This window comes from Neofelis nebulosa, chromosome 4, assembly GCF_028018385.1.
Source record: "Neofelis nebulosa isolate mNeoNeb1 chromosome 4, mNeoNeb1.pri, whole genome shotgun sequence".
Taxonomy (NCBI): domain Eukaryota; kingdom Metazoa; phylum Chordata; class Mammalia; order Carnivora; family Felidae; genus Neofelis; species Neofelis nebulosa.
In genome coordinates this window covers 55612071-55636462 of record NC_080785.1, presented here as the reverse complement: position 1 = coordinate 55636462, position 24392 = coordinate 55612071, and the positions used below count along the sequence as shown (strand labels likewise).

General features: G+C 39.2%; 1 protein-coding gene across 1 annotated transcript in view; it reads left to right on the top strand.

Annotated features, from left to right (window-relative positions):
• Positions 1–24392, top strand: part of DNAH11 (dynein axonemal heavy chain 11) — a 367119-nt gene that overhangs the window by 105765 nt on the left and 236962 nt on the right. The window contains exons 29-30 of the mRNA XM_058724852.1: positions 14072–14218; positions 17281–17514. Coding sequence (XP_058580835.1) covers positions 14072–14218; positions 17281–17514 — 381 coding nt within the window. The remainder of the gene's footprint in view (positions 1–14071; positions 14219–17280; positions 17515–24392) is intronic.

Genomic DNA, 24392 nt, shown 5'->3' with positions numbered 1-24392 from the left:
TGCCTTCAGTGATTATTAGCTGTTGGTAAGCTTGGTTAAGATCAAGTTTTACAGCTGTCCTTCTTCCGGAACCCACCCTGACCTCCCAACGGCATGAATGATCTAAAGGACTTCTGTGTGGGCCCTGCTTAACTTCAGTGATCAGAATCTCTGGTAGTTGCTTATAGAAATACAAATTTAGAGGTGTGCTTGCAGGATTTATTGGCATGGTGCAACAATATGTGCAACTGATTTGAAGTTACCCATGACTCATTATTAACATTCTTTGATTTTTCCCCCCTTTAGAAAAACATCCCTTTGTATTTTTCAAGTGGCTGGTGTAGTGGTAAAGGCAGACAGAATAGAGGTCCCTTTGTTATGTAGTGCCTTTAAATAGCTGACAATTTTGTGTCGTCGACATCGTTTTTAGCCACTGATTCCTAATAACTTGAGAGATTTTTTGTCCCAGAAGAGTTTGCACATTTACTCTTGCCTTGTTCACTGCATGGAGTGAAATCTTCTCCGTGATGGAGCTACACTGAAGACACACAAACCTGCAGTGCACTGAGCTACATTTGTATTGTCTCATGTGGGGTCGCCGTGAGCCAACTCTGACCACCGAGCCCTTGAAATGTGGCAACGGAGAAACAGAATTTTTAACTTCAGTAAACTTTAATTGATTTAAATTTAAATACTGGCATTTGATGCAGTTATTGGAAAATATGAATGTGTTTGAAACAACTTGAGCATGTGAATCTACTTTGTAATAGTGTATCTGATGAAGTCGAGATACAGATCACATATTTTGGATGGAAAATCCAAATTGAGATATGCTGTAAATATACACACCTGATTTCAAAGATTTACTCTGAAGAAAAGAATATGAAATGTCTACTATTTTTTTTATTACATATTCAAAGTATTTTGGATATACTAGGTAAAATATAATAATTTTTCCCTGTTTCTCTTTACTGGTTTTATTTATTGTTTTTAGTTTTTGTTTAAAAATTTTTTTTTAAGTTTATTTTTAAGAGAGAGAGAGAGGGAGGGAGGGAGAGAGAGACCGAGACCAGGAGCAGGGGAAGGGCAGAGAGAGAGAGGAAGACAGAATCTGAAACAGGCTCCAGGCTCTGAGCTGTCAGCACAGAGTCCGATGTGGGGCTTGAACTCTGAATGGGGAGATCATGACCTGAGCCATAGTCGGCCGCTTAACCAACTAAGCCACCCAGGTGCCCCTCTTTTTACTTGTTTTAGTGTGGCCACCAGGAATCCACTGTAGGAGAAATTGAGGCCACAGTGTATTCTCTAAAACCAAAAGATGAGGGGGCACCTGGCTGGGTCAGCTGGTGGAGCATACAACTCCTGATCTTGGGGTTATGAGTTCAAGCCCCACGGTGTAGAGAGTACTTAAAGATAAAATCTTAAATGAGAAGGTCAGGCATTCGTATGCCCAGAAACGTTTGATGTTTTCATCAAGCAGTGTCCCGCAGTGTGGTCGACCCAAATCTACACGAGAGCAAATCTGCCAAGTTGTCTTTTGAGAAATCTCCAAATTTGCAGTGATTGCGCAGATGGCACTAAACTAATGCCCATAATGAACTGTAAATAAGGGCATTTGGAAAGGCGCTTGTGAAAAATGGGCTTAATTTTAGGCGACAGAAAACCCTGCTGGATCTTCAAGGGGCACATATGTACGACAAGCACAGTGTGTTTCTGTACAGTGCTTGCGTTTGGTTGTGTCTGTGATAGAGTGACTGTGTCTCAGCACAGGAATTTCAGAAATCCGGATGATGGAGCCCACCTGTCACTCATAGTGTGTTACCACCTTTTCTGACAAGGATTAGTCTTCCTTCAATCACTAAGAGGAAAAGTCTCAAAATTCAAGTGGTTAGTAGAGGGCATGCAAGAGTGAAGCAGTTTTAGCTGAAATAAGATCAGTGAAAAATTCCACCTTTTTAGAGGAAGCAGAAAGCTGGAGGACTGTTTAGTAGCTAAAATGGTGGGAGCGGGTGCCCTTGAGTTTAGGCTGGGACTGAGGATGGAGTGGGGAAGAGGCAGCAGAAGCAAACAGATCAGAAGATGGTCATGGTTTTGACCATCCTCCTCTTGTCTCTGTTGACCTTCAAGTCCGCAGTGAGAAGTAGAAGCTGCTCACCTAAGTGGAGTTTGTCATAGAAATTCCTGGAGGACAGTAGGTTCACTTGACATAGTTGGGGAATAGGTCATGATTTAAATGAATGCCTTCATGTGAAGGTAGCCTAATATTCACAGGACAGAGACGTTTAGGTGTGACAAGGAAATAGACTACCTCACTTTAAGTCATAAATTATATATCTCGTGAGGATTAACCTTGGTTGTCCTGCCAGAATAGTTAATATAGGGTTAACCACAAATTGTATAACAATATATTCACTTTTTGTATTCATTTTGTAAACGCTTTGCCCCTGCTTTGATTTCTGTTGCCTCTCTTTTACTGGAGTTCTCTCCACAGCCAATGTAGAAGTTACACAACAAAATCAGGAGTATTACAATGTGTGGGTAAAATAAAATATTACCTTAATGTTATGAGATCCAAAAATTAAGCCTTATAAATGTGGCACCCGGCCACTAAGGAGTTTTCACCCTCTTTTTGGCATCTTGAACTCCTGGTCCTGGCCTTTGTTTGATGTCACCTGTTATAAGTTGTTCAGCTCCAGCTTAAATTCAGTTGGCAGGGCATCTGGCCATAGCAGATGAGCTTTTCACAGAGTACTGTGCGTTCTGGGAACAACTAGAAAAGCTGGATGAAACAGTTAATTAAATCAGTTTAATATGTGCATCAGAGTATTTAAAGAGCATCAAAGAAAAGTCTAGAGTTCAGGGGCTAAGATATGAGCAGAAAGAAAGCACAGAGAGATTTGCCTAATGTTTCCTGTTGATTTTTTCTTGGCAACATTTGATGATTTACAAAATATGACAAAGAGTCTGAAAACCTGATCAGAACTTTGATCAGTGTCATGGAACTGAAAGAAAGGGAAAAAACAGAAAATACAAACTGGAACTGGAATTGGGTACCAAGGAAGATGTTAAGCAGAGGATCAGACCATGATAATGAATCATTCTAAGGTCAATTGGGTATGAATGTGCAGGAATGGTGGAAAAGGGGATTTACCATAAATGGTATCTAAAAAGTTCTAGGTAGATGTAGATGTAAATTTGACAGGTGCAACAATGAAGTGTATAACATCTGAGAAAGAATGATCTTTGAACAAAAATTTTTTTTTTACATTTTTTAAAATGGTTTTATTTAAAAAAATTTTTTTTTTTCAACATTTTTTATTTTATTTTTGGGACAGAGAGAGACAGAGCATGAACGGGGGAGGGGCAGAGAGAGGGACACAGAGGACCTGAAGCAGGCTCTGTGCTGACAGCAGAGAGCCTGATGCAGGGCTCAAACTCCAAAAAAAGCAAGATCATGACCTGAGTGGAAGTCAGATGCTCAGCCAGCTGAGTCACCCAGGTGCCACAGGGAGCAAAAATTTAAGTTGGATATTCAAGTACTGCGTGTAGGGAAAGGTTGATGGATTTGATTGTGTTAAAGTTGAAAACTTTGCCTTATCAAAGGATACTATTAAGAGATTAACACTGTAAGCCGCAAAGTTGGAAAAGATGTTGGCAATGCCTTAAAAAAAAAGACTTATAGGCAGAATATAAAAATAATTCTTACGTCCAAAGAAGCAAGGACAGATGGATAATCCAGTATAAAAGGGGGCAGAATACTTACGAAGCAGGCTATTGCCAAAAGAAGATATTCTAAGACCAGTAAACATAAAAAGTTTTTTCACTTCTTAAGTCATCAGAGAAATGCAAATTAAAACCACAAAGAGAGATACACTTGTGCTTCTGGGCAAGATGGAGTAGCAGCTGAATTTACCCACCTGCTTGAAAGCACCAAAACTCCGACAAAATATATGAAACAACAACTTTCTTGTCCCTGGACATCAGACAACAGAGGATAACAATTCATGACAGACTTGGAACAAAGGAGATGAGCTCTCTGATGGTCCCATTTGCTTCTTTGAGTGAGTTTCCAAGTATGGGACAGGGAGGGGGAGCCGGGCATGATCTAGTAGGCTCTTTTGAATTGAGGGATCTGAGCTGAGAATCCAAGGAGAACAAGGTAGCTGGAGTTTGCAGAACTGAGTGCCAAAGAGGAAAGAACTGTAGAGCGAGAACCCCAGAAACTTTTAGAGGGGCTTCTTATAGTCTTCAGCAGTGGGAATAATTAGCCCTGGATTACATACTGTTCCAGTTCTGTCAAACAAATCCTTTTTAAAAAATTGTTTTTGAGAGAGAGAGAGAGTGAACGGTAGAGGGGCAGATAGGGGAAGAGAGAATTCAAGTGGGTTCCATCCCATGAACCGTGAAATCATGACCTGAGCTGAAATCAAGAGCCACTTAACTGAGCCACCCGGACACCCCTGCCAAATAAGTCTTGAAAGCAAGATCCAAGGGCACCTGGGTCGCTCAATTAGTTAAGTGGCTTTTGATTGTGGATCAGATACGATCTCATGGTTCATGGGATTGAGCCTCATGTGGGGCTCCTCGCTGATAGTGCAAGGCTTGCTTGAGATTCTCTCTTTCCCTCTCCATCCCTCCCTGGTTCACATGTGTGCTCTAGTTCTCTCTTTCAAAATGAATCAACTTTAAAAAAAAAAAAAGCAAGATCCAAAAAGATCAAAATGTTTGCAAGTAATTTAACTGCATCCCAAATCAAAGCTCAAGAAGATAGGAATAATAATGTATTCAGGTCCAGAGTAAGTTTACAATGTTTACAATGTCTGATATACCACTAAAGATTAGAGGACATGTAAAAAGGCAAGAATATCTAACTCTCATAATGAGGAAACAAATCAATTAAAACTGATACAAATGTTAGACAAAGATATTAAAAGTGACAGCTTTATTAGTATGTTCCAAAAGGTAAGTAGGGATGCAGAAAAGATAAAGTTCCATGTGTGTATGTTGGACATCTCCAAATGGAGGAAGGGAAACAGAAAAAAAATCCTGGCAGAATAACAGCCAAGAGGTTTCTGAATTGATGAAAAGAAATCTATAGATTTAAGCTCAAGCTTAATTGTGAACACAAGCACACACTACAAAGAAAACTATACCAGGTTAGTCAGATTGGTTATAACCAGTGATAAATTCAAAGATCATCCATAAAGTCATATTATGCACAGGGGAATAAATGGAAACATGATGAGAGGCTTCTCCATGCAAATGAGAAAAGAGTGGACCAACAGCTGTAAAATACTGCAAGAAAAAAAAACCTACAAATCTTTATCCAGTGAAAATATCTTTTAAAAGTGAATGCAAAATGAAGATGTTTTCAGACATTCAGAATCAGAAAGATTTCATCACCAGCAGACTGTCAATACAAGAAATGTTAAAGGAAGTGCTTCAGGCAGAAGGAAGATGATACCAGATGGAAATCTAGATCTACACACACAAAAAAATGTGACTGTTGAAATGTTAACTGTATGTAACTAGACAAAACAGGCGTATCAGCCATCCATCAGAAGGCAGGATGATAAGAACAGAGACCTTGAAATCCTACACGAGCTGCTTCTGTTGATGAGTAGCTATGTTACTGCTTTACTTTTCTGAACATCAGTTTCTTTGTATACCAAATGGGGAAAACAGTAGGTACTATGTCTTTAGTTTCTGAGCAAGGAATAATGTAAAGAAACAAAAATACTTAAAATATAATACTGTAAAAATGGCCACAAATTCTTCCCCTCCATGCATCCAGGCCCTTTTAGTGTCTTGGTGCAATTTTTATCAAGGGTAGAATTGGTTTCTCCTTTTGGATTAGTATGTGACTTGTTTTGGCCATTGTATCATCAGCAAGAGGTTTGACAAGGTCACACACACTGGGACTTACCCCCTTTCTGTTATTCAGAAACCTCTGATCACCCTGTCATGAACAAGCCAAGGCTAGCCTACTGAATGATAGGCATATGCCCATACCCGAGCTACCAGCTGGGTAATCATCACATATAAGAGAGAAGCCATTGATCACAAGGGACCACAAACAGGGTAACCAGCTCAGGTAATCCAAAAGCCAACACACACAGTTGGAAGCTAAGAAGTTGTTGTTTTTTTAAGCCGCTGAATTTTGGGGTAGTTACACTGGAAAAGCAGATTGATACACGTTAGTTAGGGATTCACATACGCATGTCTCAATACATGAATAGACCAAATACACCAATATCAAGGACTTCTACGTGCTGCTGATTTAAAATAAAAGATTTTACTTGAAATTTAGAAACAAAAGAACATAACTATCAAGTGCTCATCCACGGAGCTAATCTTCTCTGGTTCGTTTTCACTTTTTTTGTTTGTTTTCTTGCCGAAGACACCTTGATAACCGCATGGCACTGTTTTGACATCATGGGGATGGAAGAACTGGTGAGGAAATCACGAATTGGTGGATTTCCCCATTTTTTCAGTTTGTAGAGATAGCTCCTCAGACTTGGATATGACTTGGCATTAGAAAAACTTATACTCGGTCAGTGAGTTCGAGCCCTGCGTCGGGTTCTGTGCTGACAGCTCAGAGCCTGGAGCCTGTTTCAGATTCTGTGTCTCCCTCTCTCTGACCCTCCCCCGTTCATGCTCTGTCTCTCCCTGTCTCAAAAATAAATAAAACGTTAAAAAAATTTAAAAAAAAAAAGGAAAAAAAAGAAAAACTTATACTCACACAATGAGATAGCAAGATCAATTGCACCAAAAGGCTAAAATTAAACTCAAAATATTAAATAATGGTAAGGATATGGGACAGGGGAATCTTCTATCTAGCCATGGGGATTGTAAGTTGATAGAAATACTCAGAAAATCTATTTAACGGTGACTTATAAACATGAGTATAAGAATACATTATTGGCGTGCCTTGGTGATTCAGTCAGTTGGGCCTATGACTCTTGCTTTGGGCTCAGGTCCTGATCCCAGGGTCTTGGGATCAAGCTCCACGTTGGGCTCTGTGCTAAGCATGGTGGAGTCTGCTTAGGATTGTCTCTTTCTCCTTCTTTCTCTGCCCTGCCCCACTTGTGCATGCTCTCTTTCTCTCTCAAATAAATTTTAAAAGAATACATTATTCAGCATTTTTTCTTCTCATCGTATACATATGTGAACCGAAAAACATATACAAAAGTTTTCAAACCTACATTATTATTATTCATCATAGACCCAAACTGCAAACCATCTAAATATACTTTAACAGCAGAGTGGTATGTTCCTCAAATGGCATACCACTTAGCAATGAAAAAATGTACCTAATAACATGAATAAGCCTCACTAACAAAATGTTAATTTACAGAAGGTGGACCCAGAAGTACGTATTGTATGAATCTACTCAGGTAAAGATGATGTCCATTTTTGAGAGGAGGTACTAATGGCTGCCATGGGCAATTACTTTTTTGGCTCCGAGCACATTCTATTTCTTAACCTGCTCAAGAAAGGATGCTGTCTTTTGTCAAATGCTTTCTCTGCATCTATTGAGAGGCTCATATGGTTCTTGTCCTTTCTTTTATTGATGTGATGAATCACTTTAATTTTTTTACAGATATTGAGCCAGCCCTGCATCCCAGGTATAAATCCCACTTGGTTGTGGTGAATAATTTTTTTTAATGTATTGTTGGAGCTGGTTGGCTAATATCTTGTTGAGGATTTTTGCATCCATGTTCATCAGGGAAATTCATCTATGGTTCTCCTTTTTAGTGGGGTCTCTGTCTGGTTTTGGAATCAGGGTAATGCTGGCTTCATAGAAAGAGTTTGGAAGTTTTCCTTCCATTTCTATTTTTTGGAACTGTTTCAAGAGAATAGGTGTTAACTCTTCCTTAAATGTTTGGTAGAATTCCCCCTGGAAAGCCATCTGGCCCTGGACTCTTGTTTTTTGGAAGATTTTTGATTACTGATTCGATTTCCTTACTGGTTATGGGCCTGTTCAAATTTCCTATTTCTTCCTGTTTCAGTTTTGATAGTGTATATGTTTCTAGGAATTTTTCCATTTCTTCCAGATTGCCCATTTTGTTGGCATATAGTTGCTCATAATATTCTCTTATCGTTGTTTTTATTTCTGTTGTGTTGTTGGTGATATTTCTTAACCTTCTTAGTGGTTACAAGAGTTGTGTTAACTTTGCTGAAATTTATTAAGATGTATACACGTGATTTTTTTACTTACCTATTTCAAAAGGTTATTTAAAAATTCAGCATTTGTGTTGTCACTGTATTTATATAAATTTATGCATTCATGCTATAGATGTTAAATAGAATCAGCAGTGTGAATACGTCCAAGTTACATTAATAGAAAATCAAATTGCAAAATACATATTATTTTGTTTTTAGTAGAAACAAAACTAAGCAATGCTTATTACCTCATATTGCCTATAATTATTTACAAAATTTATAACTTAGTCTTTTTGGATTATGTAACTAATTCATCTCCATTACTGAAAATTTGAAAGGGATCAGAATTATATACTGCTAGATACTTGTACTGAGTGATTATAGTGTTTAATGTGTCTATGTGTATGTCATACATGTTTCAAATTAGAATGTTCTTCAATAATATGTTGAATGTTTATAAAAGGTTTGATTATATGAATATGCCATAATTGATTTAACCAACTTCTAGAACATTTTTGCAGATCGAGACTTTCGACAATGTTGCACGTCCATTTCCCTGTACTGTCACCAATACTGAGTAATATTATTTAAAAAAAGAAGACTAACGTTTTGACAGGCTGGCTTAAATTTTTGCTCATGTGCAAATAACAGACTCAATTTCATCTTGTTTAGAGAGGATAGACACAGTAGACAGGACTGCCTACATTTTGGACATTACATCCACACAAGCATTATCTTCGTGACTCTTAACCATTAACATGAATAAATGAGTTGATGACTAAAAGGGAATGAGTCTTGAGGTGCTCCCCATGCCAGGAGTGATACTAAGCTTTTATGGTTATTTTATCTCAGTCTGCAGAGGCGTCTTTCATAGATGGAGCAAACATGAAATTAGATATAGGCAAAAGGCAAGTGCTGAGCTTTGAGAAGGTACAAGAAGCTATAGTAATTTCATTTTTCTTGCCCTTTGTTTTCCAGGTGAACATAGGGTAGGCCAGCTAATGTGAACACTGTGTTGATATGCATTTTACAGTATAAAACTACCTAAATGAGTTAATATTTTTTACTCTATTTAGATAGATAAATATAGGTTCTTAAATAAGCAGCTCTCCCTGTTCACAGTTCCCATGTAAGGAATTTCAGCTAACAAGGATTGGTTAAATAACACCAGTCCCCCAACAACATGGTCCAAGGTTAAGATAACTATGGTATGTTAACTGCCAATAATTACGAAAAGCAGAAACCTCATTGCTCGTTCTTCACAAAAATCACTGGGTGAGTAGCAAATGTGCATGATGCCTCATGGACAGTCATATTATACCTTTTGAAGTCTCTCCATGTTTGGCCATCACACGTATGTTACTCAGTTTACACACAGGCAGCAAAGCATGTACTTTGCTACCTCCTTGTCCCTAGAGATGAACCCGTGTACCATTTTATAGATACACATAACTGAATGAGGGAATTTGTAATAAAGTTGGAAGCACAGAGAAGAAATGAAAATGGATCACGCCGGAAGTTAAATTTGAATCAAGTATAGAGGTACTTACAGAAGAGAATGCTCACTGGGAATGATGGCTCTATACCATTTGAGAATTTCTACATTTGCAGCCAGAGGGTTTTAGTAAAAATGAACTTACTGATAGAAATGAAAGCACTTGTTGTGGCAAAATGGATGAAAATGTCCCAAGGGAAATAAGGGAAATGTGACCAGCCCCTCAAAATAGCTTCACATTAAAGAAACTCTGAAAGAAATTTCAGGACATTAAGAGCTCAAAGGATAAAATGTTGGCAGCTGATCCAAATGTTGAAAGGAGTATGGCGATTCTTGATGACCCAGAAAAGATGCTCACTCTGTATCTTAACTTCTAAGATAAGAGAAGAGAAGAAGAGAAGGCAAACACTAATCGAACTACCCCGATAAATTTTCTACCAAGTTTTCAGTATTTTGCATATTTTAAGTTACAGTGTACTGAATATTTTTTTAATGTTTGTTTATTTTTGAGAGGGAGACTGAGCACAAGCGGGGAAGGAGCAGAGAGCGGGAGACGCAGAATCTGAAGCAGGCTTCAGGTTCTGAGCTGAGCTGTCAGCACAGAGCCTGATATGGGGCTTGAACTCACGAACCATGAGATCGTGACCTGAGTAGAAGTTGGATGCTCAACCAGCTGAGCCACCCAGATGCCCCTGTGATGTACTAAATAGTTACAGTTTTTATCTCCTTGTACTTATATAACCAAGAGAAAAAGGGAGTTTAATGTTTTAACAAAGTTTTTTAAAAAGTCTGAGGATAATCATAAATTTTCCATTGATTATTAAGATTGCACGGTAATTGTTAAGATTGCACACTACTGTGTGAAGCAAGGACCGACTGCCTCTCTTTCAGCTTACTAGTGGATGGATGTACCTGATTTTGTATAAGCTGTAAACTGAGGGAATAACATTTCAGTGTTTCTTGGTAACCTTTTACAAACCTATGTAAGATATGAGGACATTACTGACTTGTTTGTGATTTGAAGTGTTCAAGTCCTTTCAATTTCTTTAGTGAGATAAAAACATGGGCCTATAAGGCACTCATTTTTCTTTTTAATTATGAAAGGGTATTGTAAACATTAAGCTAGTAAAGAATTTTGTTTTTCTGTTAAAAAAATCTAAAGAGATATTCATAGAAACGGGACAAATTTGATGACACCAGGGTCCACACTAGTTAAAAAACAAAACGAAACAAAACCAGTAGCTGTATTTCCTCAGAATCTTTAAATAGAAGACAGAATATGAAAGCCCCTGACTTCAAACATGCCAGGGATAAGTACCAAGAGCACTGGAAGCCATGGGGTTTGCATTTCCTGGTCAATGATTGATAGATTAGAAGACTAGAAGTTCTTTTGAAACTCTTGTCTCACCAAAGCAAAAGTGTCTGAGAGAGTCTAATGGTTGAGGTCTCATTGATCCTGCAGCTTTTCACCTGAATGTTACTTAGGCCCGTTACACGGTAGAAGCCATTAAACATCTGTGCCCTTCCTAGCCACTTGAGCTGTGCCAGTGAGTTGTTAGATTATTAGAGATACTTTCTGTGTATAAATGTCCTCTGGGTAATATACAGGGATGGAGGAGAAGAGGATAACCCCAGCAGTGATCATCAGCTACTGCTCTGTCTATCTTTAAGCGAGAGTCTCAAAAACTCATCTTTTTTAAACTCTGATTTCTCGCCGTGGTTTTCTTTAATACGAAAACTGCAAATACAGCGCGAATGTTAAGGCCAAAAGCTTCAAAGATTAAATCACTCCTAAGGAGTTGCTTACCAATGTTGGTGTTGGTGTTCTCATGCAGGAAATTTAGATAGGTTGATGTTCCTAGAAGCTGCTATTGGGATAGTTTTCAAGTTCAGTTAAACTGAATTTCTGGAAAAGCTCATTACAGGGATGTCACCTGTATGCTGCTGGTAAATGCTATATAGCTTTAAACCATCTTCTGGTGATCAGCATCTTTCATTTTATTTTTATTGAGTTAAAGTTTACATAACATGAAATGAACCATTTTAACCTGTAGGATTCGGTGGCGTTTTGTACACACAACATAGTGCAGGTATCACCTCTATCTAGTTGCAGAATACCTGCACTCCAGAATAAAACCCCACGCCCATCGAGCAGTCACTCTGTGTTCCTTCCTCTCTCCAGCCCCCAGCAGCCACCAATGTGCTATCTATCTCTATGGATTTACCTATTCTGGACATTTCATATAAATGGAACTGTCTCATACATGGGATCTTGTGAATAGCTTCTTCTATTTAGCATCATGTTTTCCAGGTTCACCCATCTTGTATGTAACAGCACTCCATTCCTTTTTGTGTCTGAACATTATCCCATTGTATGTATGTGCCACGTTTTGTCCAGCCATCCACCGGTGGGCATTCGGATTGGCTCCACCTTTTGGCTCTTAATACTGCTATAAACACGTGTACAAGGATTTGAACATTTGTGTACAGGTACCTGCTTTAAAATACTTTGAGTATATACCTGGGAATGGAATTGCTAGGACTTACAGTGATTGTATGTTTAACTTTTGAGGGACACCAAACTGTTTTCCACTCAGCAGCGTTTATTTGCACCATGTGTGAAGAGAGGCCTCTCCTTCCCATTCCTGATACTTCCTCTAGTACACTGTCTGTGACTTCGCCCCAGAAGAGGTAGAGCAGCTTACCTGATTGTTCTCCTTGTGAGTCTGCCTTGGGAATGCATGTCTTTTCTTTTCTTCTGTGCCACTGTTTGTACTAAAGAGGCCTGTCCTAGTCTGATGCCGATAGGACTGGATAGACAAATACTTCTCTTCTAGTATTCCATATTCCAGTTAGGATTTAATCTCCAAATTGGTGACTAGCTGAACAAATGATGATCTGTGTCTTTTCTTTTAGTTTTATTTTTCTTTTTTTTAAATTTTTTTTTTTTTCAACGTTTTTTATTTATTTTTGGGACAGAGAGAGACAGAGCATGAACGGGGGAGGGGCAGAGAGAGAGGGAGACACAGAATCGGAAACAGGCTCCAGGCTCCGAGCCATCAGCCCAGAGCCTGATGCGGGGCTCGAACTCACGGACCGCGAGATCGTGACCTGGCTGAAGTCGGACGCTTAACCGACTGCGCCACCCAGGCGCCCCTAGTTTTATTTTTCAAATAGTCTGGGACCTATGGTCAAGTTCAGCATGCTACTTCTTGGGGGTTCCTTTGCAGATGCCACAATTTAGGATATAACAGTTAATGATGCCAGAAGAATTTGGACTTTGTAGTTGAGGCCTGGATTTGGAGGTTTAAAATCTAAAACCCACTCATTTTTAACAATGTCAGCTTCACAAAGTCATCTAGTATTTCAGCTCCAACTTTCCTTATCAATACAGATGGGGAAATTTAGGGCACCTGGGTGGCTCAGTCGGTGGAGTGCCCCACTCTTGGTTTCAGCTCAGGTCATGATCTCACAGTTCATGAGTTCAAGCCCCACACTGGGCTCTGTTCTGTCATTGAGGAGCCTGCTTGGGATTCTCTCTCTCTCCCTGTCTCCCTCTCTCTCTGGCCCTCCTCTGCTCATATTCTCTCTCTCTCTCTCTCTCTCTCTCTCTCTCTCTCTCTCTCAAACTTTGAAAAAATTTTTAAAAATGGGGAAATCCTATTTACTTTCCTGGTATAACAAATATACTGTAGGGCTCACTTTAATATCAAACCAAGTACACAATAACATAAGATAATACGAGAGTAATATTGTATGTAACTTAAATTTTTGTTTCAGAAATTTTAACATAACCTTCTTATAGTAGTAAATGATTTTTTTAGAGTAAAATAATATATCTGAATTTTAAAAACTTGGCCACACAATTCCCAGTATGACGATTGCTAACAGGTATATGGTGCAGGTAAGTTGGTAAGTGTCTAATCTTCAAGGGTAACTTTTCATGATAAGCATTCACCACCCAGCACCTGATGATGCAGCCAACGTGCCTGACCCCTTCTCTGTCAAGGTCATTTTAAACTCTGGAGTTTAAGGAGTGATTTTTATTTTGTTTTTTTTTTTTTTTAAATTTTTTTTTTTTTCAACGTTTTTTATTTATTTTTGGGACAGAGAGAGACAGAGCATGAACGGGGGAGGGGCAGAGAGAAAGGGAGACACAGAATCGGAAACAGGCTCCAGGCTCCGAGCCATCAGCCCAGATCCTGACGCGGGGCTCGAACTCACGGACCGCGAGATCGTGACCTGGCTGAAGTCGGACGCTTAACCGACTGCGCCACCCAGGCGCCCCAGGAGTGATTTTTATTTTGAAGGAAAACATTTCGAGACAACTCTCTAACTATATAAAGTTTTGTGAATTCGTATGGCATTATCTCTAGATTACCAGAATATATCTCCAGTAAGAAATGCTCTCATCTTTTCAAATTATCTTAGGTAACACGTCACCTTGCCAAACTCTTCGACAGCATTGCAGATCTGCAGTTTGAAGATGAGGATGTGTCTACCGCCAGAGCAATTGGAATGTACAGCAAAGAAAAAGAATACGTCCCATTCCAAGCTGAATGTGAATGCATAGGCCACGTAAGATATGATTATAAAGTTGTCTATGCTACAGGAGTATTTTTGGGATAATTTTTTTTGAGAGAGGGCACGCACGAGCGAGAGTGGGAGAGAGGCGGGGGTGGGGGGGTGGGGGTGGGGGTGGGGAAAAGAGAATCCTAAGCAGGCTCCATGCCCAGCATGGAGATGACCTGGGGCAGTCCCACAACCGTGAGAGCATGACGTGAGCCAAAATCATAAAGAGTCGATTACTTAACCCACTGGGCCACCCAGGCTCCCCTCAGGGTAATTTTTAAAGGTTGAATTGAACAAGAAAAGAAGTCAACTCCTGTCACATCAGTCCCTGGTTAGTTGCGTGCTCAGAGTTTCCTGTTTGCCCACTTCCAGTGTGACTGCTGTGCTGTGCCAAACTCTGCCATGCTTCCCAGTTCCTGCTCCCTTGGCTTCAGCACGTCAGAGAGTCTCAGAAATGCTAGCAGTCGAGCTGGTCAGGAAGCATTGTCACAGATTGAATGAGTGGACGCCAGAATGAAAAGCCAGTTCAACCCAGTGACCGAGCCTCCTATAAAGCTTATTGGTTTCGTCACAGAGAGTTTGAGGAAAGCAGCACCTTGGCAGTAAAGCATGTTTTAAAGAGGCTTGTGGTTCAGGATTGTGATGTGAATGTTGTAAATGGCTGCTCATAAATAAAGTTGACTGAATCTACAAGGCCAATGTCCCATACTCTTAATTACCACGTGCACAGACAGTTAAGGTAGCATATTCTCTTCTTGCACAAATACCTGAAAAATATTCTTAATGGTTAAGTGCAAGAATGGCTCATTATGATTTATGAAAGCATTCTTGGCGTTTTCAGATGATGTAGAGAAATTGCATCTTTTTATGATGATGCTTGAGCAGGTTAATCCACAGAGTCACGGAGACCATAGCCTCCATTACAGAACTGTTCGGGTTGAGGCAGGTTCTTTGAAATGTCACTTGCTGAAATGTGATGGGAGCCTTTTAAAAAAAAAACAAAACAGGGGTTTTCTTTATTCCCCTCTGTTCCTTTTTAATATTGTACCAAGAAATCCTGCCAAATGAAGGGGAAGCAGATGGTGGAATACTTTGATTAAAATGTATTTTTTGATCTCTTGGGGTCTTTAGGATATTATTACAGTGATTAGAAAAAGTCACCATAAACTATCTTGACAAAAGTGTGTTGCTGTCTGGTAACCTCCCCTGCAGACTGGTAAGCCGACTGGCGTAGTGCCCAGAAGGACGACAGTCCATTTGACGGATGTGGTTGTCACTAGCAGGAGCCCTTAGTATTGAAAGTTTTCACGGTGCTCTGATTTATTCTATATAAGCAATTTAGGCTAGAGACTCGAGCATATACCACATTCAGTCTCTAATTGCCTTTGTTTTATAAAAAGATGCTCTTTACGTCTTTCCCTCCCTGCGCTTTTATGATTGGTTCCTCCCAAATTAGACTATTTGCATTTTGTTAGATTAGTGTTTATTGAATACCTACTATGTGTCAGATGCTGGGTTAAATTTCTGGGGATCCAGAAATGAACAAGACATGTTCACCGTCTTGGAGGAGCTCTTAGTTTTCCTGGAAGAAATGGATAATGATAATGAATTATAATGAAGAAATGGATAATGATAATGGGAAGTGGTAATTGTTTTCACAGAGGGTTGGGAAGAGGCCGATGAAATATCAGAAAGGGGAGGGTTTGAGCCACATCGCATCAGTTTATTTCTCAAATCATGCTGAACGAAGTTGCCACTCTTGGCATATTCGTCTGAGCGCGAGGTGATACATCACCTTATATGTGTATTCAGTCTTCCCAGATGGACTGGGAAGTTCTTGAGAACAGGTGGCCATGTTGAGGACCTGGATCCCAGAGTACTCTGGGATATGCTCACATGCTGTCTGATTTACTGAAAGAACTAGTTGCTGGGTAACATCAAGAGCTGGGCCTAGTGACCCAGTTGGACTTAGTCATGGTGAGACTGGAGACCCTGAACTCAGGCATGTGAACAGTGTCCCGTTACGTAGTCAGAGGAGAAAGCTCTCAGGATGTTGGGCCCGCTGCCAGCCAGTGCTTCCTTTTTCTTTCAGTAGAGAAGGCTGTCAGCTCATCAACTACCTATCACTCTTTCCAAGTCCTCTAGAGAAAGATACTCTAGGAATGAATGTTTCTGCCATCTTCACAGAGGCAGACAAAGAAAACAGTTCTAAGATTTTCACAATCTCATGTGGTCTTTGGAATTTATTTATTACAGTCATTTTTTGTTGAGGTCGATTATTTGCAAATAGTATGTGTATTCTTTCTGTGATATAACACCCATGGAAACACATATGTGGGTAAATATAACAAAGTATATTTGAACATAATAGAAAACTGGGTAAAATATATTTGTGGGGGCAAAATAAACTTGGGTTTTTTTAAAACAAAGATTAACTTTCACAAGTCAGCAGTTGTCCTCTCTCTTACACTTTCCTGCTGTCTAATTTTTGACAAGTGTGAAGATGAGAGCCAGTAGGGAATATAATTAAGACACTTGCTGAAAATACTTTGTCTTAAGAGTAAGAAATAGGAGGATTTTAGAGAAGAATTTTCAGTATATTTAAAAATTATCAAAAAGAAACATTTAAAAAAAAATCAATCTGCCATTATTCCCAAAGCTCTAGAATCTTACTCTAGCGTATTACTCTGTAGATGGCTGTGATGTTTGGTTTCTCAGAACACCGTGCATTACTACAGGGGATCTCGATCCAGAACCCCCTTGTCTTCACATCTGAGAGACAGATAGTTGAGAACACCTGTGTTAAGGCTACAGAAAGTTACTGGGCCGTCTAGCAGGTGAAATGAGATGAGCGCTATCCTGGGAGAGGACAGGTTCGTATAGGAAGGACTTCATCCGTTGTTGTTCGTCTTCCATTTGTGTTCTGCGTCTTCCAGTTTTCTCTGTGGGTTTAAAATAAATCCACCCAAGGCCCCACCGTCCACATGGCCTTTGAGCCCATAGGAGGATGGAATTATCCCTCTTGCGTAGTTCAGCCTGTGCTAAATCATTTCATTTTGCTTCAAAAGGTGGAAACGTGGCTGCTGCAGCTTGAACACACTATGCAGGAAACTGTGCGACATTCCATCACAGAAGCCATAGCAGCCAGTGAGGAGAAACCAAGGGAGCTGTGGATCTTCGATTTCCCTGCTCAAGTTGCACTAACAAGCTCGCAGATCTGGTGGACGACAGACGTAGGGATAGCCTTCAGTAGGCTGGAGCAAGGCTATGAAACGGCCCTAAAGGATTTCCATAAAAAACAGGTATTTTATAGATTCATAATTTTGAGACTTGATGGGACTTGAAGAGGTAAACATTCATTCATTCATTCATTCACTCATTCATTCATTCATTCATTCATGGAGGGCCTCCTGTGTGCCAGGCGCCATGCTAGGACTATTTCAGCAATCAGTTGTTTAACTTTTTCATTTTCTAGCTTGCGTTATCCTTCTAGTTTGCTGCAGGGGTTAAAAAAAATCTCATCCAGTATCCTCCAAAGCTCTAGTATGTCACAGATACCTAGATACTGTGCCTATTTCTTTGCTTCTGTGTAGGACTCTCTTCATCTAGGCTAATGATGTATTTATTACAAAATATGTACGTGATTTGAATGACTCAGAAAGATGGAGGGCTGTTCAGCAAAGACAGATGTTTTCATGTATTTTGGGTTTTGGTTAATTATAAGTCACAGATGAGCAATTTTGGAAAACAGCCTATTTTGAATTCCATGTTATTCACCCCAGTTAGGCTATGACCTCTACTTAAGCCTCCCATCTTAAGGTGAGCTCATAGTTGTGAAACAATTCAGAGATAAGGCCTTTCCGTCGGCTTTTAGATTAAGGGAATACTAGGCTTGAAAGGTATTTAAACATTAGTGTGTCTACCTTCTTGTTTTGAGTGGATCCAGTGTGAATCGAGAGATATTAAGTAACTTGCCCGGTGTCGTACAATGTGTGAGTAACACAGGCAGGGGCAGCAGAAGTCAGAATGCTTTCCACGTCTCTCCATTACTGGCCCTCCTAGCAGTACTTGTAATTCAGTCCCTTAAAAATCAAATAGATTCAGAGAGGGAAGGATACTTGTAATGTTAACACATTCAGGAATTTTAGGTTTTAGAGGGTGCTGATTATTTCTTTTAATTTTGCTTTAATCTTGAGTGGAGACAACGTGATTTGTTTATGTTACTAAAAGAGTTTTTGTATTGTTTGCTTTGGGGGAGGAATATATTCTTGATAATCATCTTGAGGAAACTAGGGCATTGGTTTAAGTTACAGGATTAGATTTTTAAAAGTGGCTGGTTTCCTCCTAGGGTCAAGAGCTTTACAATTCTAGTTGCTGCCATTTGGATGAGGAAGCTAAGTAGTTAATTTTTTTTTCATCAACCTTAATAGTAAATTAAATTGTAATTAATTATATTATGGTTTTATTATAAAATACCTTTCTGGTTAATTCGTTGATATCTGTGCTTTTATTGTAAGTATTTTCATTATCTGTGAAGTAAGAATTTTTAAAAATAGTTACAATATCCTTTTTTAAATTTCAGGTATAATCAATCATTGCTCAGACTTAAATTTTTCAACATAGATCCTCCTCCTCTATTTTTCCCTCACTTCATTTAATGGTCTTCTTGCTTCCAGTGTATCATTTTGTGTGATTATTAGGATATTCAATTGCTTAAGACTGTAAATGATATTTTATGGATATTTCTTCTATCAACTTTATTATTTTCGATTTCATGATTTCTTATTAATGTTTATTATTAAAAATTAAGAAGAAGAAAGTATGGGGCACCTGGGTGGCTCAGTCAGTTTAGCTTCTGACTCTTGATTTCGACTCAGATCATTGTCTCCCTGTTCATGAGCTCAAGTCCGGAGCTGAGCTCTGTGCTGAGTGTTGAGCCTACTTGGGATTCTTTTTCTCCCTTTCTCTGCCCCTATCCTGCTCAAGCTCTCTCTATCTCTCAAAATAAGTGAATAAACATTTTAAAAAAAGATTTAAAAGTGTTAATTAAAAAAAAAAGAAGGGGCACCTGGGTGGCTCAGTCGGTTGAGCCCCCGACTTCATCTCAGGTCATGATCTTGTGGTTTGTGAGTTTGAGCCTTGCATTGGGCTCACTGTCAGCACAAAAGCCGGCTTCAGATCCTATGTTCCCCTCTCTCTGCCCCTCCCCTACTTGTACTCTCTGAAAACTAAATAAACATTAAAAGTGTTTCTAGGTATTTTTTTGATGAACAAAGTATAGATTGAAAAACGAAAATAACTTTCTTTCTATCTATCTTTCTTTCTTTCTTTCTTTCTTTCTTTCTTTCTTTCTTTCTTTCTTTCTTCCTTCCTTCCTTCCTTCCTTCCTTCCTTCCTTCCTTCCTTCCTTCCTTCCTTCCTTCCTTCTTTCTTTCTTTCTTTCTTTCTTTCTTTCTTTCTTTCTTTCTTTCTTTCTTTCTTTCTTTCTTTCTTTCTTTCTATATCCAGGTCAGTTTGCATATAGTGCAATAATGATTTCAGGAATAGAATTCAGTGATTCGTCCCCTACATATAACACCCAGTGTTCATCCCAACAAGTGTCCTCCTTAATGCCCATCACCCATTTAGCCCATCCCCCCCACCCAAAACCCTTCCAGCAACCCTCAGTTTGTTCTCTGTATTTAAGAGTCTCTTCTTTTTTGTCTCCCTCCTTGTTTTTATATTATTTTTGCTTCCCTTCCCTTATGTTCATCTGTTTGTTATCTTAAATTCCACATATGAGTGAAGTTACATGATATTTGACTTTCTCTGAGTAATTTTGATTAGTATAATACACTCTAGTTCCATCCATGTTGTTGCAAATGGCAAGATTTCATTCTTTTTGATTGCCAAATAATAGTGCATTGTGTGTGTGTGTGTGTGTGTGTGTGTGTGTGTGTGTATGCATGCCACATCTTCTTTATCCATTCATCCATCGCTGGACATTTGGGCTCTTTCCATACTTGGGCTATTGTTGATAGTGCTGCTATAGACATCGGGGTGCATGCACCCCTTTGAAACAGCACACCTGTATCCTTTGGATAAATACCTAGTAGTGCAATTGCTGTTTTGTAGGGTACTTCTAATTTTAATTGTTCCATACTGTTTTTCAGAGTGGCTGCACCATTTTACATTCCCACTAGCAGTGCAAAAGGGTTCCTCTTCTCTGCATTCTCGCCAACATCTGTCATTGCCTGAATTGTTAATTTTAGCTATTCTGGTGTGAGGTGGTATCTCATTGTGTTTTTGATTTGTATGTCCCTGATGATGAGTGATGCTGAGAATTTTTTCATGTGTCTGTTAGCTATCTGGTTGTCTTCTTTGGAAAAGTGTCTACTCATTCTTTTGCCCATTTCCTCATAGCTATTTGTTTTTTGGTTGTTGAGTGTGATAAGTTCTTTCTAGATTTGGGGTACTAACCCTTTATCTGATATGTCATTTGCAGATATCTTCTCCCATTCTGTCGGTTGCCTTTTAGTTTTGCTGATTGTTTCCTTCACCGTACAAAAGCTTTTTATCTTGATGAGGTCCCGGTAGTTCATTTTTCTAAAGTTTGTTTGTTTATTTTGAGACAGAGTGTGAATAGGGGAGGGACAGGGAGAGAGGGAGACTGCGAGAGAGAGAGAGAGAGAGAGAGAGAGAGAGAGAGAGAGAGAGAGAGAGAGAATGAATCCCAATGTGGGGCTTGAATTCACAAACCATGATATCATGACCTGAGCTGAAGTTGGATGCTTAACCAACTGAACCACCCCGGCACGCAATAGTTCCTTTTTGCTTTCGTTTCCCTTACCTCCAGAGACCTGTCTAGTAAGAAGTTGCTGTAGCCAAGTTCAAAGAGGTTGTTGCCTATTTTCTCTTCTAGGATTTTTTTTTAATTTTAAATTTTATTTTTTAAAATTTACATCCAAATTAGTTAGCATCAAAAATTAAAATTAAAAAAATTAAAAATTATTATTAAAAAAATTAAAAAGAGAGATTGTTAACTAATACAACTAGTTAGCATCTACTGAGAGGATCATGTGGTTCTTATCCTTTCTTTTATTGATGTGATGTATCACATTGATTGATTGCAGATATTTAACCTGCCCTGCATCCCAGGAACAAATTCCACTTGATCATGGTGAATAATTCTTTTAATGTATTGTTGTATCCAGTTGGCTGATATCTTGAGAATTTTGACATCCATGTTCATCAGGAAAATTGGTCTGTAGTTCTTTTTAGTGGGGGTCTTTGTCTGGTTTTGGAATCACAGTAATACTGGCCTCATAGAAGGAGTTTGGAAGCTTTCCTTTCATTTCTATTTCTTGGAACAGCTTGAAAAGAATAGGTGTTAACTCCTCTTTAAATGTTTGGTAGAATTCTCCTGGAAAGTCTTCCCGCTCTGGACTCTTGTTTTTTGGGAGATTTTTGATTACTGATTCAAATTCTTCACTGGTTATAGGTCTGTTCAGATTTTCTATTTCCTCCCATTTCAGTTTTGGTAGTTTATATGTTTCTAGGAATTTGTCCATTTCTTACAGATTGCCCAATTTATGGCATATAATTGTTCATAACATTCGAGTCTTACTGTTTGTATTTCTGCAGTGTTGGCTGTAATCTCTCCCCTTTATTTCTTGATTTTATTTATTTGGGTCCTTTTTGTTTTTTATCAAACTGGCTTGGTTTTATCAACTTTGTTAATTCTTTCAAAGAACCAGCTCCTGGTTTCATTGATCTGTTCTATTTTTTTTTTTTTAATAGCATTGATTTCTGTTCTAATCTTTATTATTTCCCATCTTCTGCTGGTTTTGGGCTTTATTTGTTGTTCTTTTTCCAGCTCTTCTAGGTGTCAGATTAAGTTGTGTATCTGAAATCTTTCTTCCTTCTTTAGGAAAGCCTGGATTGCTGTGTACTTCCCTCTTAGAACTGCCTTTCCTGTGTCCCAGAGATTTTTGGCTGTCATGTTATCATTTTCATTGGCTTCCAAGTACTTTTTCATTTCCTCTTTACTTTCTTTGTTAACCCATTCGTTCTTTAGTAGGATAATCTTTAATCTCCAAGTATATCTAGTCTTTCCAATTTTTTTTCTCTTGGTTTGAGTTTGATAGCATTGTGGTCTGAAAATATGCACGGCATGATCTCGATCTTTTTGTACTTGTTGAGGGCTGATTTGTGACCCAGTATGTGATCTATTCTGGAGAATGAAGGAAAATAATGTTTAGAAACCATAACCATAGCACTCACAGATTCTCTTCCCATAGATAACCATGGATGACATTTTGGTACAGAGACATCAAAAGTTTTTCCTCTCTCTGTCTTTTTTTTTTTTTTTTTTTTTAATGTTTTTAATGTCTGAAGGAGAGAGATAAAGAGCATGAGTGGGGGATGGGCAGAGAGAGAGGAACACAGAACCACAGAAGCTCCAGGCTCTAAGCTGGCAGCACAGAGAGCCCGACACAGGTCCTGATCTCACAAACCCTGAGATCACGACCTGAGCCAAAGTCGGACGCCCAACTGACTGAACCACCCAAGTACCCTGGTCTCTCTCTTTCTTTTTTTTTTATTTATTTATTTATTTATTTATTTTTTTTTTAATATATGAAATTTACTGTCAAATTGGTTTCCATACAACACCCAGTGCTCATCCCAAAAGGTGCCCTCCTCAATACCCATCACCCACCCTGCCCTCCCTCCCACCCCCCATCAACCCTCAGTTTGTTCTCAGTTTTTAACAGTCTCTTATGCTTTGGCTCTCTCCCACTCTAACCTCTTTTTTTTTTTTTTTCCCTTCCCCTCCCCCATGGGTTTCTGTTACGTTTCTCAGGATCCACATAAGAGTGAAACCATATGGTATCTGTCTTTCTCTGTATGGCTTATTTCACTTAGCATCACACTCTCCAGTTCCATCCACGTTGCTACAAAAGGCCATATTTCATTCTTTCTCATTGCCACGTAGTATTCCATTGTGTATATAAACCACAATTTCTTTATCCATTCATCAGTTGATGGACATTTAGGCTCTTTCCATAATTTGGCGATTGTTGAGAGTGCTGCTATAAACATTGGAGTACAAGTGCCCCTATGCATCAGTACTCCTGTATCCCTTGGATAAATTCCTAGCAGTGCTATTGCTGGGTCATAGGGTAGGTCTATTTTTAATTTTCTGAGGAACCTCCACACTGCTTTCCAGAGCGGCTGCACCAATTTGCATTCCCACCAACAGTGCAAGAGGGTTCCCGTCTCTCCACATCCTCGCCAGCATCTATAGTCTCCTGATTTCTTCATTTTGGCCACTCTGACTGGCGTGAGGTGGTATCTGAGTGTGGTTTTGATTTGTATTTCCCTGATGAGGAGCGACGTTGAACATCTTTTCATGTGCCTGTTGGCCATCCGGATGTCTTCTTTAGAGAAGTGTCTATTCATGTTTTCTGCCCATTTCTTCACTGGGTTATTTGTTTTTCGGGTGTGGAGTTTGATGAGCTCTTTATAGATTTTGGATACTAGCCCTTTGTCCGATGTGTCATTTGCAAATATCTTTTCCCATTCCGTTGGTTGCCTTTTAGTTTTGTTGGTTGTTTCCTTTGCTGTGCAGAAGCTTTTTATCTTCATAAGGTCCCAGTAATTCACTTTTGCTTTTAATTCCCTTGCCTTTGGGGATGTGCCGAGTAAGAGATTGCTACGGCTGAGGTCAGAGAGGTCTTTTCCTGCTTTCTCCTCTAAGGTTTTGATGGTTTCCTGTCTCACATTCAGGTCCTTTATCCATTTTGAGTTTATTTTTGTGAATGGTGTGAGAAAGTGGTCTAGTTTCAACCTTCTGCATGTTGCTGTCCAGTTCTCCCAGCACCATTTGTTAAAGAGACTGTCTTTTTTCCATTGGATGTTCTTTCCTGCTTTGTCAAAAATGAGTTGGCCATACGTTTGTGGGTCTAGTTCTGGGGTTTCTATTCGATTCCATTGGTCTATGTGTCTGTTTTTATGCCAATACCATGCTGTCTTGATGATGACAGCTTTGTAGTAGAGGCTAAAGTCTGGGATTGTGATGCCTCCTGCTTTGGTCTTCTTCTTCAAAATTACTTTGGCTATTCGGGGCCTTTTGTGGTTCCATATGAATTTTAGGATTGCTTGTTCTAGTTTCGAGAAGAATGCTGGTGCAATTTTGATT